The sequence below is a fragment of the Panthera uncia genome, chromosome B1 (assembly GCF_023721935.1).
Source record: "Panthera uncia isolate 11264 chromosome B1, Puncia_PCG_1.0, whole genome shotgun sequence".
Taxonomy (NCBI): Eukaryota; Metazoa; Chordata; class Mammalia; order Carnivora; family Felidae; genus Panthera; species Panthera uncia.
The window spans coordinates 6,255,698-6,266,190 of record NC_064811.1 but is presented as its reverse complement, the minus strand read 5'-3'; the positions used below and the strand labels follow the sequence as shown (position 1 = coordinate 6,266,190).

The 10,493-nt window shown below is 52.5% G+C and overlaps 1 protein-coding gene across 2 annotated transcripts in view; it reads left to right on the top strand.

Annotated features, from left to right (window-relative positions):
* The window catches only part of ZBTB49 (zinc finger and BTB domain containing 49), a 27,536-nt gene extending 17,278 nt beyond the window's left edge, over window positions 1-10,258 (top strand). Inside the window, exons 5-8 of one of the 2 annotated variants that reach the window (XM_049630296.1) lie at window positions 3,561-3,634; window positions 5,182-5,264; window positions 5,356-5,517; window positions 9,128-10,258. In XM_049630296.1, coding sequence (XP_049486253.1) covers window positions 3,561-3,634; window positions 5,182-5,264; window positions 5,356-5,517; window positions 9,128-9,801 — 993 coding nt within the window. In that variant the 3' untranslated portion in view covers window positions 9,802-10,258. The remainder of the gene's footprint in view (window positions 1-3,560; window positions 3,635-5,181; window positions 5,265-5,355; window positions 5,518-9,127) is intronic. The other variant, XM_049630298.1, reaches the window with a different exon arrangement.
* The last annotated feature ends 235 nt before the right edge of the window (window positions 10,259-10,493 follow it).

Here is a 10,493-nt window from a genome sequence, read left to right as displayed (position 1 = left end):
GGGGGGGGGGGGGGGGGGGGGGGGGGGGGGAAGTTACCCATAACCTTGCTGTTGAGTCCGTAAGCAGTATGATACGTGAGCTTTGTAAAGCTACCGTAATTTGAGACTGTGGCAACAGACGACACCTGTTAATATAATTGTGGACACGGTCTGTGCGCGGATCTCAGCACTGGGGGTCCCGCATGCGTTAGAGTATGAGTGAGGCTCTGTCCGAATGCAGGGTGTCCGTGCGGGGTAGAACCCGGCCCCGTAAGTGCACCCGGAGGAGACGTGAGGTAGGGGCAGGTCTGGAACATCTGTGACGTGAGAAATGGGAAGAGGAAACCTTGTGCACTGAGCTGTCTTTCGGGAGAGGACTGGAGTTGTGTCTTCTCTCCAAAGAGGCAGGAATGGAAACTTCGAGTGACTGGTGCAGTCGGTGCTTCCGGAAAGAGGTGTCCCGTGTGCGGGGCGCAACTGAGGGGGCCTGCCTGGAGATCAGTGTGCTCCCCCCGGGCACGGACACAGCCTGACGCCACAGGTGACAGGGTTTGGGCCCGTCCAGGGGAAAATGCAAGAGTAAGAGTGTTTTGATGAACTTTTCCTAAGTTGTTGAATTTTGAGCCCTGAGGTAGTATGTCCCACACTCGCGTTGTTTAGGAGACATCTCTGTGCTAATCTCCAGATTCTTTTTCCCTGTTAACTTTTGTTATTTGGTGAAATCCTAAAGTCCCAAAACTCCTGAACTAGGTGACTTTTAAGATCTGAGATCCCTTTTATCTCTAAGATGGTATGATTCCTCAGCTGTTTTTTACATGAATAATCAGCTGCCGCTGGAAAAGTGTTCTGATAGAGAATATGTGTTTGGTTTGCTCGGGTTTAAATGCTCACGTCCTCGTGCCTATTAGAAAGGGTTTCTTTTTTAAATTACTCAAATCAGGTGTTAGTTCTTTTCTGCAGCAGAGTTTTTCTGTTCCCAGTTCTGACAGCTCCCTCCTGATTTAAAATATCTGCTTAGAAGGAGTAGAGCCTCCTTTGCTGCTGACGTTCTTGAGCACAGACAGTGAGTGCCGCAGGCTTGGGAGTCCACAGACCTGAATCAGGATGTTTGATCCCGGCTGTCGGAGCCCAGGCTGATGACTTCCCTCCAGAGCATCCGTTTGCTTTTCCGTAGACCATGATGCTACTACTTTATAAGGGAGTTGTGACTAGGTGACAAGTTGTCTGCGGCCGCTAACCCAGCCGCTTCATTCCTGGTAACCTCCGAATCATCGGTAGCAGTCACTGTTGCTGCCACTTGCTAGAGAGTTCCATCCGAGATGTGGAGCGGGTACTTAGCATGTAATGAGCAAGAGAGTGAAGCACGGTTTACCAAAAATAAAGATGCTTCAGTAAAGGTCAAGTACTCTGGGTCCCAGTTTGCTGTGTCATTTGGCATAAATCGTTGAATGCATTATTGGACTTTTTTGCCTGAATCTTTCAGTGTTTCATCTGCTTTTATACCATCGGCCAGATCAATATGTGCTCCTTTATCTGGGGAAAGATTTTCATGATCCATTTCTATTTATTAAATAGCTACAAAAAAAAAAAAATTCAAGGGGTTGTTTTACTACTGCTTATTATACTATGTTAAGTGGAAGATCATTTGATTATACTTGCTTTGAAAACGAGTAATTGTGACGCTTCAGTTAAAAAGCAAGGGCTCAGTGCTGCTAAGCACTGACTCAGAGAATGCATTTCAGTCATGATACATCATTTACAAAGTAACTTAAAAAGAAGGACCTAAGTTAACAGATGAGCCGATGGTGCTGTTCAAATTGTTATATAATTGATGGGCTTTTCTGGAATTTGGAATTGACTGACTTAAAACAGTGGTACATTATCTCACCTCCCGGGAGCTGTTTCCCCAACAGCCAAGTGACTCTTGTACGAAATAGTCAACACAAGCCAGTTTATTCACAGAAACTTGTGAGTTCAGACTCCCACAAACCCATGTTACTTTCTGGCCCAGCTGTGTAACAGGGGCAGTTATTTATTTATCTGAATCTGAGTTTTTCATCTAGAAAAGAGACCTAATTACTAAGAGCAGCTTAGTGATGTGTGTTAAGGGCAGGCAGACGAAACGTATACGGCTGTTGGCACTTACTGTTTCATTGTTGTCAATAGTCATTCTGTTAAAAGCTAGGTATTTACCAATGTTTTGCCAAATTCTTCCTCTTTCGTTACCTCAAGTAAACCTGAGTTTTTTCGAAGCCATATTTATCATATTCTGAAGTATCTACCCGTGTGATCTCCCAGAGCGTGACTCACAGAATCTCCATGCTCTGTAACATGAAATCCACAGACCACACTTTTTGTACCTGTAAGTTTCCACTCAGAAGTGGACTTCAGACCGTCTTCAAGCGTATAACCATGAACTGTCTGCATTTTACTTAAAATCTAGTTTGCAGATTTACAAAGCCAAATTTGTTAGTTGGCCGTTACTGTTCATTCTCTCTTTTTGGCTTATTTTGTGCATAATGCCGGCACATTGTTACCCTCGGGCACATTCATTCGTTTCAGTGTCTTTATAACAGAACACTGTAAAAAATTAGGAGGGGAAATGACAGATTGAGTCTATTAAGTTAAATTCCAGCAGTGGAGGCTTTTGTTTTCAAATCCTAATTTGAAACATTAGCCAGGAGCTTTTTTAGTATAAGGCGATTGCAGTTTCAACTTTAATGTGCTTGAGGCAAGTTAATATTGATTTCCTATTGATCATTGCATGGAAACCTATTTTGCGATCCCCATTTAAGTAAGTTACTCTCTCTCGGTACGTACGTTAAGAATTGTGTACAAATTGAATTGTCTGTACTGATCCTCAGAACAACCAATAAAAACTCAATTAGGAAAGGAAAATAAAAAAAGAAGTAAGTTACTCTCTGCGAAGCCCTGCTAGTTCCAGCAATTAGGAACATAAAAGGCCCAGCAGCGAAACGGCTCCTGAGTCTCCTGCTTTGCGTTTTTGCACAAAGGTAAAAGACAGGACGGCCCAGTCCGGCACAACAGAGCCCAGGGGAAGTGCTGTTTGCACGTGTCTCACCTTCTTTATGAACCAAAGCATGTTTTTAAAAAAGAAACAAGGAATCCTGAAATAACCAAGTACAGACAGATGCTTTGTTTCCAAGTGATGCCTGCGTATAGATGGTCCAAGTTAAAAACACCAGGTAAAGCGGACCGAGGTCTGTTTGAAATACAAGCTTAGCAGCCCCCACAGTGTGTGGGGCCCATTTGCCAGGGAGGCAGCACAGCGCGTACCCGTGAGGCAAGCCAGGGGCTCACGGGGAGCACTGGGGTCAGAAGTGCACCATCAGGCATGTCCGTGTGATCTGCAGATTGCTGGGCAGGCCCAGGCCCCCGAGTGAGGACGGGGCTGTCCCTGGTCTCCCTGCACGCGGCTGCTTTGAGCTGTGCATATGTAATCTTCACCTGAAAGTTGGACCAGGACCTGGCTCAGTCTGTTAGTTTTCCTTTTGAATTTACAGAACCTTCAAGAAAACTGGTCATTACTGGTATGCGTTTTCTCCTCCCCTCTCTTACAGGCAGGTAACTTGCAGACTCACTTACGTCGGCACTCTGGTGAAAAACCATACATCTGCGAAATCTGCGGAAAGAGGTCAGTGCTGGGCTTGTTCCTCTGTTTGTAAGGAATAACTCGTGTCTGTCTTTGAGTTCGGTGTTCTCTGGGCCACCTGTGGGCTCACCGCGTAGCTAAGGAATGCAGGTAAAGTCAGACCCTCCGGCTTTTCCATAACAAAAAGAAAGAGAAATGTTCATTAAGAGAAAGAAAATCTAGGACACAGAGTCTTAGGAAATGGGATTTTACATGAAACAAAATTATACTAAAATTTCCATTCATTCCAAGAATGTCTGTTAACATAGATCATAGATCCATGGGGACGTGGAGGTGACTGTCATGGGGGGGGGGGCAATGAGACTCGCAGCCAGGAAGGGCTGGAAGGGCCCTGAGCTGAGTCAGAAACAGGCCTTGAGAGCTCAGCAGTGCGAGTGGCCAGCTGGGCAGGGCTGTGACTTGTGACAGAGTCGCAGTGGGGACCTTCCTGCCCTCCCTGGGCCGCTTGTCTGGAGTCTGCACGCTTTTAACAGGCACCAGCCACAGCGCTTCAGTCATTCATTTATTTAACCAACATTTATTCGGCACCTGCTGTATGCTAAGTGCTGTGGTGGGAACATAAACAGTATAGGGGCCCCTGGCTGGTTTAGTGGGTTAGGCATCAGCCTCTTGATCTCAGCTCAGGTCTTGGTCTCAGAGTGAGACCAAGCCCCACGTGGGCTCACGTGTGAGTTCAAGCCCCACGTGGGCTCCACGGTGGGTGTAAAGCCTTTGTTAAAAAAGAGAAGGGAAAAAAAACAGTACAGGTTCTGCCTGCGATAAATTCATAGTCAAGGGCGGTGGGCAGAGACGGCTTTGGGGACAGTTCAAGTCAAAGTCCCCCAGTACGGGGTGCGGCACGTGCTGTGCGGACGCTGGAGGAAGAAGCGCCCCTTGTTCAGGTCCGGGAAAACCGCTGTCTCTGCAGATGGGAGAAAACAGAGAAAGAAAGGCTGCCTGGCCTGGCGCGTCTCCCTTTCTGCCGTGGCCGCTTCAGCACCGCGGGCACGTTTCGTGCCGGGGGTATCGCACACCCCTCGCTTCGGGCGCCTCCGGAGTGCACCCCCGCTTCTTCAGATGGTGTCACTTCCCTTTGGCCTTGTTTTACAACGTGGGTTAAATGTGAGCCTTCTGGACTCCCTCTAAAAGCAAGGCGTGTATTTAAAACCATGTCCATACACGTGTCGTTGCAAACAGAGCCAGTTGTACAATTAGGTGTGGTGGGAAGGAAGCGTGTTTCTGTGGCCGAGACCTCCCTGAGCCAACTCGGTGACCATCTCTGAAGAAGAAAGAGTGACGAAACTAGGTAGAAAAAAAAAACCAGTCATTCAGAAACAAAGCACTTGCATCATTTTCTACTTTCTTGTAAAAAAGAGAAAAGAAGTAAAGATTTTTAAAAATGCACATTTCAAATGAAATCAGGCCACGTCTGGTTCGTTCTGCAGGGATGTGGGGAGCAGCCCATCCGTCCCCCTCAGTGACTTGCAATTGTAAAGATGTGCACCAATGTGGAAAGAAATTCTTAATTGAGTTTCCGAATGTCACGGCAGGTTCGCAGCCTCTGGTGACGTCCAACGCCACATTATTATTCACTCGGGAGAGAAGCCACACTTGTGTGACATCTGTGGGCGAGGTACTGCTGAGCGTTTTCCTTTTCTTTCTCGAAGACCGCTGATGAAAACGGCCTCAGTCCTTGAGCCGAACGCCTCTTGTGGTCTCTCTAGGCTTCAGTAACTTCAGCAACCTGAAGGAGCACAGAAAGACGCACACGGCCGACAAAGTGTTCACCTGTGATGACTGCGGCAAGTCCTTTAACATGCGGAGGAAGCTGGTGAAGCACCGGGTCCGGCACACGGGTGAGCGGCCGTACGGCTGCCCCGCCTGCGGTGAGTGGGTGACGCCCGCGGACGCGGCCCCCCAGGTGCCCGCCCTGTCACTGCGTGGTTCGCCTCCCTTTCCTCGGGGGGTGACACAGAAGCAGTGCTGTCCCCTCGCCCCTCCCGCGGGGTCTCCTCTCATCCCTCCCTGGGCTCGCGTGTCAGACGTTCGCGGAGCTGCCCCGAGGTGCTCTGGGCACGGCCGAGTCCGGCTGCCGCGGGCTCCTGGCCGGGTCCGCGGGGCGTAGACAGAAAAGCGTGGAAGGGCGAGGTGTGCAGCAGCGGGCGTCAGCACAGCCGCCTCGACGGCAGGGCCTGGGGGCTGCCGGCGGACTGTCCTGCCGGAGCATCTCGAGCACGTGGCGGGGTCAAGAGGGAGGGCTTCTGGGTCACGTACGGTGAAGCAAAGGGCGCTTCTCTCCGCAAGGACGCGGCAGCGAAGTGGCCAGAAAGGGGAGGGTGGGCTGGCGGCCCTCGCTTCTGAGGGGCCTCGCCGCCCAGGTGAGGGAGGGCGGACTCTGAGTTACCTGTGTCCCTGTGATCGTGGAGGGTTTGAGCCTCTGAAGGAGAGAGGGTGTGTGCGTGTGTGCTTGTGTGTGTGCGTGTGTACACGTGCGTGTCTGTGACGAGCACTTGACCATGCCGACTGAGTCATGGAGGAATCAGTGAGTAATGATTTTTACGACTTCCTGTGTGTAACAGACGGGGAGAACGTCCAGAGTCCTGCTGTGGAAGGCTGGAATTGGGCTCTGCTCGGAGTGCCTCCTCCTAACTGGAGCTGGAATCTGGAACAGGGCAGGACTTCTGGGCTGTAGCCAGAAAGTACCTTTGTTTTTGTCTCCCACTTAAATTGTACACAGATCTCATCTCCTGGATACAAAGTTAGGCAACTCCATGACTCTTCTCATTACTCGTAAAAATAAAAGTGGGGCGCCTAGGTGGCTCAGTCGGCCGGGCGTCCGACTTCGGCTCAGGTCACGATCTTGCGGTCCGTGAGTTCGAGCCCCATGTCAGGCTCTGTGCTGACAGCTCAGGGCCTAGAGCCTGCTTCGGATTCTGTGTCTCCCTCTCTCTCTCTGCCCCTCCCCCACTCAGGCTCTGTCTCTCTCTGCCTCAGAAATAAATTTAAAAAAAATTTTTTTTAATAAAATAAAATTGGTAGTACCTGGGTGGCTCAGTTGGTTAAGCGCCTGACTCTTGATTTCAGCGCAGGTCATGATCTCACGGTTTGTGAGATCGAGCCCCGCCCATGTTAGGCTCTGTGCTAACAGTGTGGAGCCTGCTCGGGATTCTCTCTCTCCCTCTCTCTCTTAATAAAAGAGAAAAAAGAAAAAAAAAGGAAAGCAATTGTTACTTTAAATCACAAATGCAGTCTCAAATCACTAATTTAAAATGTCAGTTCCAAACGATTATTACAGCTGTCAACTTGATTTAAGGTTAAATTCTCTCTTCCCTCCCCGGCTAGGGCTGGCTTAGACCCCCGTAGAGGAGGAAGCAGAGGAGGACCCTGCCTGCCTCACCTTCTGTTTCCAGCCCTTTCCCTCCCCTCACTAGCCATGGTTTCTGACCCTGATAAGGTCAGCCTGGGGCCAGGGGAAGAGAAAGAGAGCGCAAGAATGTTCGTTCTTATAGGACAGGTTCAAAATTTTGTAACCGCTTTATTGAGGTAAAAGCCCCATACCATAAACTTTACCCATTTAAAGCGAACAGTTCGGTGGTTCTGGTATATTACTCACAGAGTTGCACAACCCAACCCTCACCATGGTCTATTTTAGAACATTTTCATCACCCCAGAAAGAAACTCCACACCCACTAGCAGTCATTCTTCGTTCCCACGCCCCAGCCTAGGCAACCATTAATCTGCTTTCTCTCTCTGGATGTGCCTGTTCTGGACATTTCGTATAAACGGAATCATTCAGCATGTGGCCTTTCATGACTGCTTTCACTTAGCAAGTGTGCTGTGAACATCGGCATACTACTTTGTGTGGGTGTGTGTTTTCATTTCCTTGAGTTCAGAAGACAGGTTCAGTTTTAAGATGGCTTCACATTCTGGGCTTTGCAGTGAATAGAGAGCTCCTCCCTCTCCCTCCTCCACCTTCCTCCCTGTCCCTCCTCCACCCTTCCTCCCTCTGTCCTCTCCCTCCCCAGACTGCCTTCTCCTTCCCTTCCCTCTCTTCCTTTCCCAGCATTTCTCTGCACTTTCCAAGGTGCAGACATGCATTTTCCTCTAGCCCTGGGTTTTAGCAGTTTATTCCCAGGAGACTGTCTCTGTTGAGGTCTCATCGCCCCTCTGGCCAGTCCTCACAGGCTGGACTGAAGATGGCTCCAGGCAGCTCGCTTGTGAGCACCCTCGCTGAATCCATGGAAACGCAGCGTCCTGCACTGCCTGGGACTGCGGGCCACAGCCGTGCGCGGTGACCGTCCTCTCTGCCGCCAGCACGGCCAGCCGGCTGTCTGTCACCGGATTCCCCAGGCAGGAGGCAGGTGCTGCCCCATGGTGTCCTCACGGCAAGGATGGCTGTGAAGTCTGGCCCCCTGTCTTGCCTCTGGGATAAAAGAGAGAGACTAGCCACGGTCCTCTCCTGGGGAAACTCTACTGTGGCTAAAATTCATGTCTTCAGGACCCTAGAAAAGATTATTCCCATCTGCCCAGTAATTCCATTACTGAGAATTTATCCTCAACAGTGTAAAGAAAGATGGTGACTGAACATGAAGTATAGTAGCAAACAGGTGGAGACCGCCCACACGTGCAGGAGATCGAGGACGGGTTCTGAGGCCTCGAGTCCACGACATGTCACGTGTCTGTATAAACTGTGTGGTATAGCGACAGCATAGCAGACGGTGTTGTTCAGTGAAAGAGACTGAGCCTGACGCTCAGGGCACGGTGTAGACGTGAGGACACAGGGTCACTGTGGTCACTGTGGCGAGCTTCGGTATCCTGCGTGGGGAAGGGTACACCTGTAACGCGTGGACGTCGACGCCTGGTCTGCCTGATGGGCGGGCGCTGCGGAGCTGAGCGTTCCACGTTCACGCGGGTCAGGGCGAAGCTCTAAATAGGCATCTACGTAACTGCGTAGTTCTCAGTCCTCTGTCAACATGTGATGTCTTCTGGAAGGCTGTCTGTTGGTTTCTGTCTTCCGATCTTACCTACTCTCATCATGGAAGTTGACCGCCCCCCCCCCACCTCTGTCATATACACAGGATGGAACTAGAACCAGGAGAAGCGTATGTAAAATTATGTTAAAAGCAAAAAGCTGTTTCTAAATTGTCGATCGGCCACGTTACGTTTGCGAAAACTTAAACAAAACGGGCGAGGTTTCCCGGCACGGGCCGGCAGGGGCAGGCACCTCCGCTTACCCGGCGAGGCGCTCCCTTGCGGGGACACAGAGTCCCTCGAAGGCTCACGCTGAGGTGCCCACCGCCAAAAGGCCGCGGGTCGGAGGGACGCAGCTGGAGAAGAACGCGAGCGTCTTCCGGGGCGAGCAGGTGACGGGAGGGCTCGACTCCGTGCCCGTGAAAGCAGTGAAAGCAGAGCCGCTCTGGGTTTTAGAAGGGGGCAGGGGCGGGCCGGGGCTTGCTGAAGGCCCGCTTCTGAAAGGACCCCCTTTTCCTCCCGCAGGGAAGTGTTTCGGGGGCTCCGGCGACCTCCGCAGGCACGTGCGCACGCACACGGGGGAGAAGCCGTACGCGTGCGAGGTGTGCAGCAAGTGCTTCACGCGCTCCGCCGTCCTCCGGCGGCACAAGAGGACGCACTGCAGGCCCGAGGCGCGCCGGGACGCGCTGGACGAGCTGGCGCAGGCCCTCGACGCCTCCGACCTCGAGAAGTCCCAGGGCTCGGATGCCTTCTCCCAGGACGTGCCTGTCGCCTTGATGCCCGCGTCGCTCAAGCTCCCCGTGCACCCGGTGGGAGAGTCCGTGACGGAATTTGACGGCCACGCTGCCGGCCCCTACTGCAAGTTCCGGGCCGCGGTCGAGCCTCACGGAGCCGGCGGGCCGGAGAAGCTGGGTCCGGACCCCGGCAAGCTCGCCAAGCGCCCCCTGCAGCCGGCGCCGCAGCAGACGTTCGCTTACCCGGACGCGGCCGCCTCCGCCGGCGACCAGCCGCTGCCAGCCGACAGCCCGTCCCTGGGCCGCTCGTCCCCGGCCGCGCTGGACACCCCCTGCGGCGACGGGCCGGGCGGCCGCGCGGCCTCCACGCCCTACAGGAACCCCGAGGGCCAGTTCTTCTCCAGCATGACCCTGTGGGGGCTGGCCATGAAGACGCTGCAGAACGAAAACGAGCTGGACCAGTGACGGCCGGCGACGGCCCGGCCCGGCCCCCGCGGCATCTTCTCGGCTCGGCAGGCGCGTCCCTGCGCCGCGGGAGGGGGCCCGGCCTCTTCCCAACAGCCCGAGATCCTGTGGCCGCCCCTGTGCCGCCGGTGGCTGATAACCGGAAGCATCTGGAGCCCAGGATCTGGGAAGGCCTGCCGGCTCCCCGCGCACACAGACGCGGGACCGGAGGGCTCCAGGGGCAGCAGCTACCGGCTCGAGACACCGGCCCACTGACGTCAGCCGGGCACAACGGCGGGCACGCTCTGGGCCCCCTGCTGCACCCCGAGTCGTGTTCGAGGGAAAACATACAGAAACACAAATATTTTTGCATTTTTACATGATTGAAATTTGTAGCGTTTTGTACTTTACGCAAAAATATTATTTGTATATGAAACCCGTGCTATAATTTAATTGGAATAAATGAAACTTGACTTTCTCTATAATGTTGTGTGTTTCCTCCAGCATTTTCTTTCATTTAAAGACCCCGGTGCGTATAAAAGTAAACGGCAAGAAGGGCTCCCCCTGCGGGGATGAGTCCTGGGTTCAGTCCGGCCGCCCCGGGGCCGTGGGCTTCCAAAGCCACCGGAACAGGGCCCGAGTCCTGGCTCCCGCTTGCTGCCTGCGTCACAGGCAAGCTGCTCAGCCCCCCAGGATCTCCTCTGGGTTTTCTT